The 16,933-nt window shown below is 40.4% G+C and overlaps 2 protein-coding genes across 6 annotated transcripts in view; both read left to right on the top strand.

Moving 5' to 3' along the window:
- The first annotated feature begins 41 nt into the window (after positions 1-41).
- Positions 42-3,080, top strand: LOC113125934 (zinc finger protein 25-like). Of its 2 annotated transcripts, XM_026299614.1 has the most exons (5): positions 50-190; positions 699-815; positions 987-1,102; positions 1,446-1,589; positions 1,699-3,080. In XM_026299614.1, exons 2-5 carry the CDS (start codon positions 716-718, stop codon positions 2,374-2,376), a joined length of 1,038 nt encoding a protein of 345 aa, XP_026155399.1. In that variant the 5' UTR covers positions 50-190; positions 699-715; the 3' UTR covers positions 2,377-3,080. The 2 variants fall into 2 exon arrangements, with proteins under 2 accessions (XP_026155398.1, XP_026155399.1); XM_026299613.1 differs by having other exon boundaries at positions 42-815.
- Positions 3,081-4,165: 1,085 nt separating this feature from the next.
- Positions 4,166-16,933, top strand: part of kmt2ba (lysine (K)-specific methyltransferase 2Ba) — a 28,661-nt gene continuing 15,893 nt past the window's right edge. Inside the window, exons 1-11 of one of the 4 annotated variants that reach the window (XM_026299598.1) lie at positions 4,166-4,528; positions 7,022-8,480; positions 9,687-9,853; positions 9,953-10,033; positions 10,292-10,448; positions 12,193-12,460; positions 12,743-12,804; positions 12,953-13,240; positions 13,768-13,877; positions 16,076-16,552; positions 16,652-16,912. In XM_026299598.1, the coding sequence (XP_026155383.1) occupies positions 4,226-4,528; positions 7,022-8,480; positions 9,687-9,853; positions 9,953-10,033; positions 10,292-10,448; positions 12,193-12,460; positions 12,743-12,804; positions 12,953-13,240; positions 13,768-13,877; positions 16,076-16,552; positions 16,652-16,912 (3,633 nt within the window). In that variant the 5' untranslated portion in view covers positions 4,166-4,225. Of the gene's footprint in view, positions 4,529-7,021; positions 8,481-9,686; positions 9,854-9,952; positions 10,034-10,291; positions 10,449-12,192; positions 12,461-12,742; positions 12,805-12,952; positions 13,241-13,767; positions 13,878-16,075; positions 16,913-16,933 lie in introns of all 4 variants that reach the window. The other 3 variants (XM_026299597.1, XM_026299599.1, XM_026299596.1) reach the window with 3 other exon arrangements.

Genomic DNA, 16,933 nt, shown 5'->3' with positions numbered 1-16,933 from the left:
GTTCGGTTTCACCTAAACCTGCACTGTAAGTTCTGTCCCTGCAGCATAGTTAGGTTGATCACAGTATAATGAATGGTACCTTCCAAACAAAATTAATCTCGCGAGAACGCGGTGGTCTGCAGCTTTTCCCCTATCACGTGACAAAGGCGGTCGATTCACCGCGGATTCGTTTCGGTGGACGCTTCAAATGGTAAGAAACGGGTCCGTTTTTGTGAATCTTTACATACACACCTCCAAATTCACTGGTATTCCCCTCACACGTGCACTTTCGGCACGACCAAAAAATGCGCACAAGGCAAAAGAATATATAAATATGTGCGTCCACCCGCCTGGTTTTAGTTGTAACGTTAGCTCTGCATGTCGACCACTGTTCGTTTTCTCCCATCCTTCTGGCATTTTAGCTCAGGCCTGACGATAGCCGCTGTGTTTTTATTTCATAGTTCCTCTGGCCGAAGTTTATATAGACCGCCACTTTTTCGGTTGTGTGTTTATTTCAACTTTGCTTTTAATTGGCCCAGTCTCCAATCTTTAATTAATTAACCTTAGCCGAAGAGCCAGATTCTTTGTACGCGGTTGATTAAACGCCGGGGTGTTATTTATCACCGCAGTCATCCCCTGTGGTCTGCTTAGCTTCATCCGCATAACGTGTGGTTTATGTTCAATGTGTATACAGCAGCAGTGTGTTTCTATGTGTACAGCTCTATGTGAAATCAGCATGGAGATGTTGAAGATAGAGCAAGTCATTGTCGGGAGTGAGATGAAGTCCACCTCAGCGGAGATCAAATCCGAGCCCGTGGTCCGCCCACTGCAGTCCTGTAAGCTTACATTTACATACACAGTTCATACATGCATTTATTTCTTCCTGCTAGTCTCGTTTCACAACAACCACAGTAGATCGGTTGTGATGCTCTGCTGTTACACGTGTACAGTCCTGCTATCTAGCTTTAAGCAATCATTAATCTAATTGTAATTTTCTTGGCATGCAGATCAGCATGAGAGCTTGCAGTGTTTTCAGTGCTTCATCACCTTCTGTAACTCTAAAGCCAAGGAAAGACACATAAGGAAGAGTCATCGGGACCAGTACAAACAGCAGCTGCAGCAGGTAGGGAAGACTAGACTAAAAAAAATAAATAAATAACATTGTTGTGTCGCATATCCAGAAAACTTGCTAGTAATAAATGTGCAGTGGAATTATTATGGCTGTAGACTAAGGTCATTTTTAGTAATTTCTAAATTGTTGTAGAAATTATAAAATAGTAAAAATGCTAATTCAAAATGCAAAATTAATTTAAAATTCAGTTGTCCAAAACCCAAATATGTTAAGATGAGCAACTCTTCAGGTTTGGTCATTAAGATTTTTTTTTTTTTTTTCAGATTTTCTTTCTGGAGAATATAGTCAAGTTAAAAGCTCATTGTTTTTACCCGCTTTTCTGATCATTTTACAGAATAATACAGTGTTTACTTGCTACACGTGCGATAAGTGCTTCTCATCCTCCGAGGACCTTAGCCAGCACCAGGCCACCCACAGCAGAGAAGAGAAGGCCTTCCTCTGCTCTTATTGCAGGAAAAGCTTCTTTACCTTTACTGAGGTAAGGGCACAGCAAACTATTTGTAAGCCTGTTTTTTGCATGTACAGTATAGTTTGTGCTGAAAGTGGCAAACTAAATTTTTTTTTGATGCGTGTACAATGTCTTGTAGCTGAACAAACACAGACGACATGAGTGCATAGAACGACGATGTCCCTGCAGGGACTGTGGCGCCTTATTCCCTAGTCCTTCACGACTTCGCAGCCATCGCATCGCAGTGCACCCCCAGGGCCCAGTAGTGGCTGATGATGTCAACACTTACCAATGCTGCAAGTGTGGGCGTGGTTTCCAGACAGAGGAAGACCTATTGCAACACCAGGAAAGATTTGCTGCTGATCAAAATTGTGACATGAAACCACAAGGCAAAAAGCGTGGCCGCAAACCCAAGTACACAGCTCAGGGAGGGATGGTTGATAGCAAGAGGATCAAACAGGAAGAGGAAGCAGGGGGATATGATGACTCTCCAGCAGAGGGATACCCTTCCAACAAGCTGCAACCACAGCTTGAGATCCCGTGTCCCGAAGCAGAATGTGACCTTGTATTCCCATCTGTTGCAGCCTTGCGGGCACACAAGAAGGAAAAACATGGACCTCCTCCTCGAAAGACTCATGCATGCACAGAGTGTGAAGAGAGATTCGCCCGGCCTGAGCAGCTCGAAGCACACATGGCCAGGGCTCACTGCTCTGCATACACTTGCCTGACCTGTGGAAAGAGCTTTGCACAGGAGAGTGCCCTAAAGGTTCACCAGTACACCCACACTGCAGTGGAGGAGGTAGCAGAAAAAAGATAATATATAGGGAAAAGACTGCAACTTAATCTTACATCATTCAGTTAAATGATTGTATTTGTTACCATATTCTGCTTACTGTACAAAGACTTTTATGAAAAAATTATAGAATTAGGATTATAGAAGCAAGTTTATGCAACACAGCTGAAGTATGGAGGTTATTTTTAGAATGCCTTTTTTCCTTGCTTTTAGAAAGACACCCTACCTTTTGTGAATAACACTTTGTGCCCATCTGTATATAATTATTTACTATATGTCCACTATAAACTCATGTCACAGTGGCATTTTTGCTGTTCACATTACCTCTAATTGTAGCTGAAATGTTTTATTTTAATTTTAGAGTAACTGGCTAATTCTGCCTCAAAGGTCTATTTGCATATAACTGTACTATTTTATCTTCAGGAAAACTCATAAAAGTGACAAAGAGAGAGTGTGAGTTCTAAGCATTAAATCCAAATAGGATTCTGTATTATGAGACTTCAGTAATGTAATATTGCATTCCTATGTTTCTCTTTCCAGAAGTAAATAACTGTGGCATTAACCAGTGTGCCTTTTGATAGTCTTTTTGATTTTGTGTGTGTGAGAGGGGGGAATTAGAGGCACATTTTGTCTGCTAAGTTATGCTAGAGGCTTTGTCTGCTAAGGTAGAAAAGTGCTAAATGAAAATACGCTAAAATTAATTTGCCTTTTATCACTCCAGCATGTGACGGTAGAGTCTTGAGAAAACAGTAATTGTGGATGTACTAAAAAAAATCTGTTTACTGTCACTCCTTGTTGAAATAATTTGTAATTTTAATAATAATTTTTAACATTACAAGTCAATAGTAGTATTCTGCTACTAATGAACCGAGTTATCAAGTTGAATGTTATTTTTTATTGTATTATATCTTTTCAAATGTAAAAACTGGTATCTCAAATGGCTTTCTTACCCACAGATTCTTCTTTAGAAGGATGTTTTTATCCTTCAAAGACTAGTATAGTGAGTAGAATGAATTAAGTCTAATAAGTTTTTTAAACTGCTAACACTGAAAGACTGTATATTAGCATAGTATAAGCCTCAGACTACTTTATGGATCCACAAGGAAAATTGCTGGTTCATAATGACTTGATAATAATGTAAACAGATGATTGTGTGCAACATTTACTTGAGTGCTGTACATTTTTGAGCTAACACTTCCTAGAGAATTTCCAATTTACACCACCATATGCTTACGTTTCTGAGTGAAACATTGTATATTTTACTGCACTACATTTATTTCAGCTGCTTATTTTTCATATTGAGGTTTACATGCAAAAGTCAACAGTCCATAATGTATGATGATCTCACAGCAATTAAATGAGCTCTAATCCAACAGAATATTAATCCAACACTGTCAGGGTGAAAAGTCATTTGCTACATGTTAATTTACTGTTTTCTGTCATTTTATATGCCACAATAAATCAACTGTTAAAATAATTGTCAGACAATGTTGAAAACTAGACCAAAATACATTTCCTTTGCTGCTGCTGGGTCATGGATTATTTGTGCCTTGTGGGTATGGTTACTAAGGTATAAACATCAATAAATGATCAATAATAACTTAAAGTAAAATATTTCCTACTGCAAAATAATATAAATACCATCATTGTCTAAATATTCGAATAAAGAAACGAACAAATCCCTAGAGATGCCTTAAACAGCAGCTTTCCACAAGCGAAGTCGCCTGTTGTGTCGAAGCAGGGGGTGTCTTCGGCCAGCGAAGCTCGTTTTCCCATGATGCACCGGTGGTTCCTTCCTATCTCGCGCCTTTGCCCGGAGCGGTCCATCTTGCTTCTCGTCGCCGCGGTGTCCTCCGTGTTGTTCGAGTAAATAATGGCGGCATCGGGAGGCGGACTACCATCTCCCGCTACTGTCGTGGGTTTCAGCACACAAGCGCCGGCCCGGGCTCGCTTTCCCGGCCGGCCGTGCTCAGCTCGCAGTAGGCTTAGGTCGGAGAAACGTACCAGACGCGGAAGGTTGGGGTCTGAAGACGGGGAGCTGGCTGCCGGAGGGCCGAGGCCCGTAAACATCGGCCTTGCGTTGAGCGAGGATCCGGCCCTGCTGCGTCTGCTCGGTGTGACGGAGAAGCACAGGCGGCAGAAAGATGCGGGCTTCGACTCCAGCGACAGTGAGGAGGTGAATAAGCTAACTATAGCATGTCAGCTAGATGGAGAACAGTACACTCAATGGGACGTACAAACTCAGTTCGTTTAAAAGAAGACGACATTTAAAACAAATGCTTTGCTACTTGCTGAAAGTATTTAAGCTAACGTGGCGCTAGTTAGCGGTAACTTAGCATGCAGACACTAACTTCATCGTAAATAGGCATTTTAACTATAACCACCTGCATGCAGGCTAACATTTTGGTTCTAGATAAAGCTGGTGGGTGAACCTTTACCTGCTTCTGCAGATATTACTAAATAATTGTATGTTTTCAAACATCCACACATGCACAGAGATCAGTATTTGTCCAGCTGAGGTCCTTTGCTTTGAAAGGACATTAGGCGGAAACTTTGGCGGCATGATAACAACCATGGGTACGTTTTGTTGTGGTGACCAGAACATGTCTTTGTTTATTTATCCCCACATTGAGTTGAAGTTCCCACTCTGTGCTGACACCCACAGGCTGCTAAGTAAGACGTAGCTGATGATAATATTGCTGTCAGCTGAATCCTCGGTGTTTGATGTGGGATGCAACGGGAATCGTTGAAAAATTGGAATTGAAATAGAAAAATTGGATTCATACAGTCAAACAGAGCAGGCTTCTCTGTTAAAGGTCTGCATGCAGCGGCAGAAGCTCTGCGAACAGTCATGTTGGTGACATATTAAAGACACAAATGATAAGTTATTGCAAAGTGTCAAGCATGATAAATTGACAAGCTTGATTTCAGTAGAAGGTCTTCACAATGTTGGAGTGATGTAGCTTTAGGCGGCAGTCATACTACCCAGAAACATTTTTTTGTTTACTTTCAGGTTAATATTCAACATTGACAGAAGCGTAGAAATATCTTGCATACCTTATTGTAAATTGTTTATGTACAGTACCAAAGTTTAGATTGGAACTTTTGGGCTGCATCTAACTATTGTTTTTCTTATCTACAAATCTTTTAATCTTTCTCTTAAATAGGAGGAAAATTTGAAAAGCGTCCAACACAAATTGTCAGAGATATCCAAAAAGCCTTTTCCCCAGTGAACAGTCCAAAAACCAAAAGATATTCAGTTTACAACCATATAAGACAAAGGAAATCAACAAATGTTCACATTTGAGAAACTGGAACTGGCAAGCTTTTGTTGTTGTTCCCCATGAATGACAAGTTTGTCAGGTCGCAAAATTGTAGTAAATTGTAGTAATTGTTCTAAACATATGTACGTACTTATATGTATATACTGTATCATAATATTCCTCTTTTAAGTTGTTTCCTTTTAGAGCCAGCCAGGGAGAAGGATAATGATATAATACCAAATTGGATCTAGTCATATTATTGATTGTCCAGAGCAGGGATTTTAGTGTGTGACATCAGTTGGACTTCACTGATCCTTTTAACATGGACTGTAATAGAGTCACATGGCTAATACTAATGCTTGTGGGCACTGCTCATCTGGAGTGCTACATGTCTCTTAGTTAGTGCCACACACTCACTCTTGAAGCGCTGTAACATAAATATCATCTTTGATAAATCTACAAAGTTGTGTTTTGTGATCACGGTAGATGTGAGTAATTGGAAATCAAGTCTAAGTGTTTTTTATTTGCTGTAGTACACTGTCGTTATGTCAGATTCTTAGAGCTAAACTGATGTCTTGATTTGAACATGCAGAAGATTGATTGTATTTCACGGGTTCTTTTTAAACTTTTGTGCCATTAAGAGTCTTAAGTATGTTTTCAGCAATTCTTTATTCTGAAGTGCTACATTGCTATTAGACTGCAGATTATCATGTCTTGTTAAAATTATTGTATCTTACTAAATATTACTCATGCAGAGAGATGATACACAGGTAGATAATCTGCTGAGATATTTTGCATAGTTGAGTCATAGACTGAAAACAGAATCTGTTTCCTATGATGCGTCGGCACAGTACTGATGCAACACTGGAGTAACTGTGTATGGATGCTGAGCCATAGTATATGTAGGGCTGATAATCAAATGATGACCCTAGAAGTAGGTAAATTATTTTTTGAATTATTTATTTAAAATGCAAAAAAAAAAGTTTAACTTTGGTTATACCTGTAGTTTTGGGTGCAATTTAAGGTTAGCTGCACAAACCTTAGTTGTGCTTCAGCAAGTTATCAACATGTCTTTATTTAAAGGGACATACGTAACAGGTAATTGCTTTATTATCTTCATTAGTGGTTTCACAAACTGAATTATGGAAATGCTGGATATTTAAAATCCATCAATCCGTTCTCTATACTGCTTAGTCAGTGATGTGGGGGGACTGGATCCAATCCCAGCTGACATTGGACAAGAGGCGGGGTTCACCCTGGACAGATTGCCATTCTATCACAGGGATATTTAAAATTTGTTCTGTATTAGAAATTACATCTCTAATTATTATAGGAATGAATTGTCTCACTGCTTTGACATTTTCTTCTCTTAATTGAATGTTTTTTGTTTTGTTTTTTTTCACCAGGAGAAAGATTTCACTGGATTTGGGACCAAAGCAGTTTGTCCACAGAAAACCTCTGGCACTGTCCCTCAGTCGTCAACACTTAGCCAAAGGAAGTCTCCTCAAATTCTGGACCATCCTCCAGCAGCAAAGCATCTAATTGGAAAAATTATATCAAAGTCGCCCAAACCAGCTTTGATTGGCAAAATTGTACCAAGGGTTCTTAAAGAAGGCCAGGGGGGCAAAAAGGGCACAGCAGAAGTCAAGCAGGAAGCTCCCAGTGATGAAGACAAACAGGTCACAGACAGACAGAGCACTATGAGAGCAGCTGACCTCATTGGTAAAGTCACAGAAGCAGCAGACTTAGGCAGCATGCAAAACCAAACAGCCACTACCTCAGCTGGTGGCACCAGGCAAGATAAGGTGTTGAGTGCTCTGGCAGCAGTGAAAGGCACAGAAAAAGCTTCCAAGGTCAAAGCAGGCAGCGAGGTATCAGGAGACTCAGACACAGACCAATGCCAGCCACAGAGGTCTTTGAAACAAATGGGGGGAGTTCGAATTGCACACTCCAGACGCACATCTCGAGCAGTGACTTTGTCATTTATATCCATTCACAAACGGCAGAGAAAGAGACTTGCTAAAGGTATGGGTGCCTCTCCTGAGGCTGGAGCTGAGGCAGGTGCTCAAAGTGGAGAAGAGGCAGCAATGCCTCTTGAACGTAAAGCCACAGATTCCCCTGAGAAACGACCATACAGAAGACATCAACGTAAGTCCTTGTATGGGCACAGGCGAAAGCCATCAAAAAACACACATCCAAAAGCCGGTCGCATTCGCACTAAGCGTGTTTATTACACATATGTACCGGAACCCATTCCAGCCACACTGACACAGGATGGGAACAAGCAGCAACTGCAAGGTCAGAATATCACTCTGGCAGGTGACGTAATCAACCAGAGCTCCGAAAATTCCTCCACCCCTGTAACGAGCGGACGGTCCTCCCGTGTCATTAAAACTCCAAAGAGGTTCCTGGGTGAAGACATGATTCCCTTTCCGAAGGGTTCTCTGTCAACATGGCTGAAGAGTCAACAGAGAGAGGACGGGAAACCTAGCACATCACTTAATGAGTCAGATTATGACGGAAACTCTTTACAGTTAGACAATGACTCTGTATCTGCTTTCGACAGCCCATCTGCTGAGACAAAGTTTTCACAAAACCCCAGTTCAGGCACGAGCCACCTTGAAATATACAAGAACCTGAAGAAGCTGACCTTGAATCTGGCAGAGAAAACGAAAGGCCAGTCCGAATCTCAGGTGGATACACATCAAGCTGATCGTTTGGCCTCTCACGGAAGGAAGAGGCGGAGGTCGAAGCTCATGATGGAGGAGCTGGATTCTCCTGGTGTCGTGAGGAAGCTAGCTGTTGTGGTGGGCACTGATGCAGAGGCACCATCTCACATGCCGACTGAAGATATTGGCAACAATAGTAAGGACTGTGATTTATACCTGTTCTTAATGGAAATACAGTTGACCACTTCACTGAGAAGAAAGGGGATTTTTGAGTCAGCAGAGCCTTTTATTATTATATTTTAATTTATGCAGTTTAGATGACATTAGAAAAAAAGACAAGCGAGTAGAAAGACTGGAATAACTTAATAACACAATGGTTACCCAGGTCCCAGGCGTGGGATAAAAATTGTATTTCCAGATGTGTCACCAAAGATCGTTGGACAAATTTGAATAAAGTCTGACAAACTGTATATCAAATGAAAGCTTAACGTCTCACAATTCAAATGGTATAAAGAAATTTAGGATTGAATTATCACAGCAACTACAATTCTTAATGTCTAACGAGTGAAAATAATGGAAAAACGGTACCGCTCCTACCTTTTCTGACGTGTTACTTTGACGTGTTACTTTGTAACATCAAGTATTGCATGTAATTTTGTTCGTTAGAATCCAGGGAACAACAGTGCATCCATGTTTCAGTCCAAAAGACGTATTATACCTGAGTAAATTCATAAAACCATCGTCGTCCTCGTGAAAAGCTTTAATCCGGTTCGTTTTACGGTTGATTTTGCTGTGTATTCAATAAAGATTGACATAGGAAATTTCCATGAGTCACATGAGACCAGAATCAATTGCGTTTTACAACGTAAATAAGCCTAAAACCAATAGAAATCACCCCTCAGAGCAAATCCCACCCGTGGGGTAGATCAACTTCTAATAACAGTAGAACCAGCCAGTCACATTGTTTGGCAATGATGACTGACGTATCTTGTAGTCAATAAAAAGCCCTTTCCAGCAATGTATCACACTGTAGGTTCGGTATATACCGGTCGACCTCTACCCACCGCTACTGTAAGTTTCCTTGACCACGGTGGTCACACAGTGGGCTCATCTACGAGGGCGAGGGGAGTCATATTTCATATTTTACAGCGTGAAATAGTAAACTGGAAAGCTTTTCCTTCAAACGACACCAAGGTCATCAATAATAACCCTTAAAATGTGAAGACAACAGCTAGTTTACTTTTGGTGTGTGTTGTTCGGCCGTCTGCAGAAAAAGGGGCGGGGTGAATAATAGGTTGTGAAACCCATGACACTTGTTGTTTCCCAGTTTAGGTCCTAGGAGTGTTGTCAGGCATTTGCTTGTACATAATCTAACCAGAGTTTCTTTGTTCATGTTGCGCAGATGAAGCAGGAAGTGTGACTGGGGACAGTCAGGAGACTTTAGAAGTCAGCGGGCCCAGCCACCGAATAGGGCTCAGTGGAGCCAATAAGAGGATGCTCCATCTGCTGAAGAAAGCCAAAGTCCAGCTCATCAAGATTGACCAGCAGAAGCAGCTCAAGTTGTCACAGGTAGGAAGTAACTTTACTTTTTACTTAGAGGGGTATGGTAACATGTTATTGAAACTGTTACTTTAAAACCTTGTTTATCTTTCCTTTCTGGACCAATAGCTGGGCTCCAGAGATTCAGTCCCAGTAAGTGGAAGGAGGAGGCGAAGAGTTGGGGTCTCATCCAAAGAAATTAGTCCCCAGGTAATACTATAGAGTTGAACAGTATGTCTTTATGTTACTGTCTGAATTTGAATAAATACAATGCTGTATTCACATTACAGCTGAAGGGACTCTGTGTTGTGTTGTCTTTAAGGGTTGTTATTAATGGATTTGTTTTTACCTTTTTAAACCTTAAAATGGGCAATGTATCTTACTGTCATTATAGTGACAGTCTAGATTTCTTATGGAGAATTCGTCTATGTTCAAATATTTCCACAGTATTTTTGTGTGTGTGTACAGGAGCAACCAGTGGGCGGTCCAAGGATCAAACATGTGTGTCGGGCTGCAGCAGTGGCCTTGGGACAGCCCCGTGCCATGGTGCCAGATGATATTCCTAGACTCAGCGCCCTGCCACTTCATGAGAGAGAGGGCCTCACTTTTACTCCAGCAGCAGAAGGTACAGCACAACTGTTGTTTTTAAACAGAGTGGAGAAATAAACTTCCTGCTGATGTTGTTCACAGTGTTAAAATTTGTGTGCACTTTTCCAAGCCGTTGCAGGAATTTCCCAACTTTGTAAATATTCCACATACAATTAATACAACATGCACTGTCATCGTCATGTGTGCTCTTTTTACTTTGGATTGAAAGAATAAGCTTGAAAAAACACAGGTAGGATGACAGAGCATTCAGAATTTAAAATGACCCGAAGTAAAGAAATTAAATCTTCTAACAGATGTGCTTAATGAAATGTCCACAAACCAAATGCAACACAAAGGAAGGACCTCAACCAATGGCGGCTTAAGGCATTAATTCAGCTTCCTCAAATATTTCTAAAAGGTTTTAAAGATTCCTAGTCACAGTGGTGAAAAGATTTCAGTGTAAAGAAAATATCAGCCAGTATGTCACTATCGGGTTTCAAATGCTGGTCTCAGTCTCAGGTGTTGTGTATCAGTCCGATTATGTTTAACAATAAAGTATTCTTGGCTGCATTATACCTGATTTCTCAAGATGCTGTAATACTTTGGGCCATGTTATTGCATTTTGTGTGGTATTAAACAAGTTCTGAAGTTTACATACACACAATATATTGGAAGGTGTGTAGCATCTTCTTTTGCCAATGTGTAATTGAAGTTAATATGGCCCCACATTATTCACAGATTAATTGTAAAACAATAGATCAACTTGATGCATTTTTTTTAACCAGGGTTTTATGCAGGTTAAACTGTCATTCAGTTTAAATTCTACAAAATGCTTCAGTAGCATTGGTAAGACAATCTTTTTTTTTTCTTTTTTTTTTTATTTTGGTCATGTTTGTTTGGCCAAGCTGCTATGCTAACAAATTACATTGAAAACATTCAGTAACGTAATCAAACTGGCATATATTGAATTTCTACATTTATAAACATACATAAAGCATCTCTTTTCTAGAGATTATAGCTTTAGGCAAATTTAAACTGCTGAGCAAAGATCTGCTTTGTTAGCTCAATGTAGTTGTAACTAAAATATTTGCCAGCAAAAATATCTTTTGTCATACACAGATTAGCCAGCGCTGTTGGAAAGCTATACCCAACACTGGTCGAGTGAGCGTCACTCAGTATGAGGTGAGGAAGTGCTGTTTGACAAATAGACTCACTGCCCTGAATTTTGTCCCCTAATAAACATATCTAGTGCCGTTGGAAAAAAAAAAATCCTTACATATGGTTTATCCAGCTACATAATTAATTTAAAATTGCTACAGTCGTCACATCTGAGCCTTTTTTTTTTTTTTTTAAAAATACCTTTGTGGAGTTGCTTTCTGCCATCTGGCATTACAAGATAACCACTGGGGGTTGCAAGAGGTCCTGAAAGTGATTTCAGATCTGCTTGTAGATGTTTTTCAATCCAGAAAAGGTGAGGTAGGGGAATTTCAACCAGCAATGGATTTTGTCACCCGATGCCCAGTCCTTCTAGCCTAGAGTCCAGCAATCTAGGCAGCCATTAGTTACCCATGGCTGTAAAAAAAAAAACAAGAATACTTGTTGGACGAAATACGAGTAAATGAGTATATGAGCACCTCCAATCACAGCAGTTAGACCTGTAGTGTCTGCTGCAAACTGAGTTTCTGGCATCCATAAATGTCGCCCCCACATAATTATACGTAATGATGTTTGAAATGTCTGCTGTGGGTCTTTTGCCCAAACTCTTTGTTACTCGCTTGCAGATGTGGCAGATGATGACGATGACATCTCTGATCAGGGCAGGGCTCAGTGGGTAGTCTCTCAGGAGAACATCCAACGCAGGAGGGGGAGGGGGAAGGGCCACAGGTTCAGAAAGAGGAAGATACTGAGTCGGTATGCACCCGGGGGAGTCCGTTCCCGGCGCTGTGGGCGCTGCAAAGGCTGTTTGATAGAAGAGGACTGCGCAAAGTGTGTCAACTGCCTCGATAAACCCAAGTTTGGAGGGCCCAACACCAAGCGACAGTGTTGCATGTAAGCCAGCCCAATCACAAATTCATTTGTTCTTATAGACATGGGCTGGTGCTTCCAGTACTTATGTGTCATTTGTTTCATATTTAGCATATAAGCAATCTTCTCATCTGATGCTTGGCAAGAAACCTGAAATGCATATTTCAGAAAATGTCATCATGACTTATTCTACTGCCGAAAAATAAGTTTACAGTGCACGCTTACAGTTAAACACATTTATAGATGGTTACACATGCACTTTACCTTGGACATAAAATTAAATTTGATTCGTTTCTTGATCTCCAGATATAAGAAGTGTGAGCGGATTGAGAAAGCAAAGGTTGAGCGCTTCTTCAAAACATTGAAAGGTATGTCTCTAATTAGATGGTGATTTTGACATGAGAGAACATTTGTTTTTCAGCTCCACCAAATGAATTTGCAGGGTGTTAATTTATTAGATTAACAGGAATAAAACTAATTTAGCCAAATATCTTTCATTTGTACGAAATTAATTAGGAGGCTCCTTTTGCTCAGTCCAAGTGAGGCGACCTTCGGGCTCCGTGTCAAGCAGTGACGATGTGAACTGGAGTTTTGGGGGAAGTGGCGAAGGACCATTGTCTTTGGAACCTGGAGTCAGGAAACAGTCCCTGCGTAACATCACACCACGCTCCTACAGCAGCCTGCTCAAATCTGAATCTGAAGAAGAAGAAGAAGAAGGATTAGGAGGTGGAGGAGAAGATGAAAAAAAGGATATTACTGATACATCATCAGTCAAGATAAAAGAAGCTGCCAATAGCAATGAAGGTGACTAAAGCTCTGTCTTTATTTTTTTAAAAATGCTTTTCAAGACAGTTTCTTTTTTCTGTGCTATTAACGTTAGAGCATTACATTACATTATATTAAGAAAATGTAATTATGCATTCACTCAAATATTCCAACAATTACTTAATGGCAGCCTATGGTCCCTTGAGAGTAGTTCTTACTTGACGGCTGTGCTGTGTAATAGAGCATACAAGACAATTTTGAATGAATTAGTTCTATTGTGTAAGCAAAGTCATTGCAAACTGATTCCTGAACAGTGTAAATATGAGAGAATGAAACATACTTTTGAACAGATACTCTATAACCTTAAACAAGTTTTTAAATCAACCCCAGGGTGCTTGCTTCATACAGAATTAGAATCTGTGTTTCAAGAACAACAACTTAAAAAAGTGTTTATTAGTCTTGAAGGGACATTAACTGCCCCATGTTATGAATGCTTTACACAAAGAAGACTGTTCTTTTTGAGACTCATCAATAGATTTCAGAATTCTCCTTCTCTTGTTTTGGAGACTCTGCACCTCAAGATGGTGGATCCATGCCTGATGATTCTCTAGCTGAGGTGACGAAGCATCGTCGGCCATTTTCCAGGGGAGCCGGGAACAGACCTCGAGCTTACAAGGTAACATCCAGCAGATTACCCTCTTCACCTTCGGTGTGCCTGCTAATCAGGCCTGGGTCAAATGATTTATTTGGAAAATTGTCTCCCCACCCCCCTCTTATGACAGTATTCTGCTAATTTTCCAAGAAGGCTGTGTTCAAAAATATATGAGAGAAATTATAATAATTAATTTCATAAACAAATTTTCTACTTTAAATTACTTGATTCACTTACAGTCTGACTAGTCATGATTTAGACAATAAACACTTGACATTGGCTTCCAAATAATACTTTGCCCGGGTCTGCAATCCACTTTCAGGTTTTTCTTATTTCATCCTATCTGTTGGAATGAGTGATTCTAACATCTTTTGAAATCAACCAATCTGAAACTCTTCTGTTTCTGAATTTTAAGTTTCTCCTCCATGTTTAACACCTTGCATGTACACAAGTGCCTGCTTTAAAAAAATTATGAACAAATCAAACTGTGTTCATGTTGAAATACAGCTCATTTTTCTTTTTGGTAGAAGACCCACGCACACATAGCATGTTTCTGTTAAGTTTCTTTTTGACACAGTAGTTGGCAGTTTGACACCATTATCCACTGGAAAGAAAAACATGCTTCAACAGATTTTATGTGACATATGTAATTAACATAAAGTACTTCCATACTACATTTGACTGATCTACCTCAAGGCATGTTTTTGTTTTCTCCCTGGGACCTTATCTAGGGACAACATAAGGTTCGGAAAATAGCCAGTACCAAAAGGAAACAAAAATCTTATTTATAAATAGTATATGGAAAATATCAGCTTTTTCCCCCCGACGTCCCAAACAATGGCACCAAAATGACCCCCACAGCATAACAGAGCCAGCAGATCCATTCAGTATAGGGGATAAGAATTCAGATTTTTCCCTTAAATTGTCACCCATCTGTATTTTTACATTAATGTCACCAGAAATCTGCTAATTAAATTCAGTGACAAAACTTAAATAATGAAGATAATAATATAAACCTGTTGGTAGTGTTATGGAGTGTGATTATGTTACCATTCTCACCAATAATTAAAGTCCACCATCACTTTCTAACACCACTAATGTCAGAGCTGTCATACTGTCTCAAGCTTAGCTCAGATGATTGCTTCAATTTTGGCTGTACTGCCTGACGCTTTGCTTCTATTGAATGTAGTGGCCTGTACATTTTACTTTTTCAAATCACATGCAAATCTAATTAAGCACAGTTGTAAATTTATCTTTTAGTTCTGTCTTTTAAGAATGGTCTGTTAGCACTCATTCTTTTATTTTATTTGCATTTCTTAAGTCATCTGACTTTTTTTTTTTAGACTGAGAAAAAGCAATTCCCCTACATCTACACTTCTGAGTGTTGAATTTATCAACAACTTGCATTTCCTTTTTGTTAGCAATAGACCTGTCCCCAGTGCAAACAGAAGTGTGAAGGCAGTGTTGATCTAAGCATGATGTATGTGCATGTTTTTGAAACAAGAAGTTACACATATCCTTTATAGCCCTATAACAAAACACTATTATACCATATATGTTATTAAAGATGAGTAGGGGCTGCATACTATTGCACAGGGAACTGAACAAACCCCCTTTTCTAAAACAAACTGAGAGGACACCATGCTTCTCACTGTGAACTCATTCTGTGAGTTTCCATCAGTGCAGCATCTGTTCTAATTATCAACTTCATATGCATTTCCAGCTTTTGTAATGGGGAGGTGTTAATGTATCATTTTTGAAAATGTCATCATGCTCATCTAGTTATAGTTTGCTTGTGCTATCAGCCTCGCTTCACTGCACAGTTTAGATATAATGTGACCGTGTTTCTCAGCTAAACATGAGAAATGATTGCGTTATTTTTTTTTTAGCAGCTCAGTTTCTAAATAAGCCTAAACAACTAACTAGCCCTTGGTTTTGTTTTCGCTATTAACTAGCAGTCTTTGCACTGGAGACATGAATACTTTGCTCTGTGTATTTTCACACCTCACTGCACATCTGTCTATCTACTAAATGCCTTTGCTAAATTTTCCTTTACCTTTTCTTGCTTATTATTTCTGGCTAACATATGATTCTTGAAGTCATAGTGCTTCTTCCTTCTGACACTTTGGCTGTTGCCAGTCGCCGCCTCTGCATGTCACTAGTATTGGTTTGACTTTGGAACCTGTCTTGCTGGTTGGCTTAGGCAGTCCCCTCCTTCACAGGAACAGGACAACAAGGAACTGACGGAGCCCAGAGAAACTTTACCTGAAACCAGCCCACCCAGGAGCCCAATGCCGAAGCTGCAGCAGCAGCTACAAATACACTTACACCGTCTGCCTGATTCTATCCTCCAGTCTCCACACTCATTACTGCAGCAGTTGCCCAAGTATCTGGATAAGTGTACTGCAATGTTGTGTCCAAAACTGATGCAGCCTGTAAAACAGCCCGCTATTTCACATTCATCTCACTCCACAACACAGTGCGCTCCAGAATTGTCCCAGCCTGAAACGCAGCCTGCTTCTTCACTTTCACCACATCCCATAACAGACTCGCCACAGAAATCTCTGCTTGTACGTTTGCACCGTTTGCCCCAGTCTGTGGTGCTGTCAGCACTGAATTTGCACAAATGTATTTCGACATCATCTCAACAACATCCACAGCCTGTACTGCATTCAGCTCTGATAAAGATTTCGCCAAAGGTGTGTTTTCAGGGCCATCCAAATTCTGAAATGCAACGTCCAGATGTGTTGACGGCATGCAGAGCTAACAAAAATAAAACTGTCCAAGTGCCTCCTCAGACTCTGGATCCAGACACAGAGGTACAGGAGGGCACCCAAGAGGAGCAGGAGGCCAAACAAGGAGATCACCTTGAAGAGGAGAAGGACGCTCTTTTAAAAGAGACAGTGCTGCAAAACTGTCCAACAACTGACCCACAATATGTCCTTCATTCCCAGACTCCTGCAGAGTGTGCATCAGTGAACACCCTGACGGGGTTAACTAATGGATTTCCCCAAAAGGGCCTGTTGCAGAACAAGTACAAGATCCGTGTGGACTTCAAGGTGAGAGTTTGCACTAAGGTT

This window comes from Mastacembelus armatus, chromosome 11 (assembly GCF_900324485.2).
Source record: "Mastacembelus armatus chromosome 11, fMasArm1.2, whole genome shotgun sequence".
Taxonomy (NCBI): Eukaryota; Metazoa; Chordata; class Actinopteri; order Synbranchiformes; family Mastacembelidae; genus Mastacembelus; species Mastacembelus armatus.
The sequence above is the reverse complement of the archived record's forward strand: the minus strand, read 5'-3'. Positions and strand labels throughout refer to the sequence as shown.

Excerpts from the sequence above, each read along its gene's own strand:
- LOC113125934 (XM_026299613.1), top strand. The coding sequence starts at position 662 with ATGTGTATACAGCAGCAGTGTGTTTCTATGTGTACAGCTCTATGTGAA. Across the intron at positions 1,103-1,445 it reads ACAAACAGCAGCTGCAGCAG|AATAATACAGTGTTTACTTG; the intron begins GTAGGGAAGACT and ends ATCATTTTACAG. Across the intron at positions 1,590-1,698 it reads GCTTCTTTACCTTTACTGAG|CTGAACAAACACAGACGACA; the intron begins GTAAGGGCACAG and ends AATGTCTTGTAG.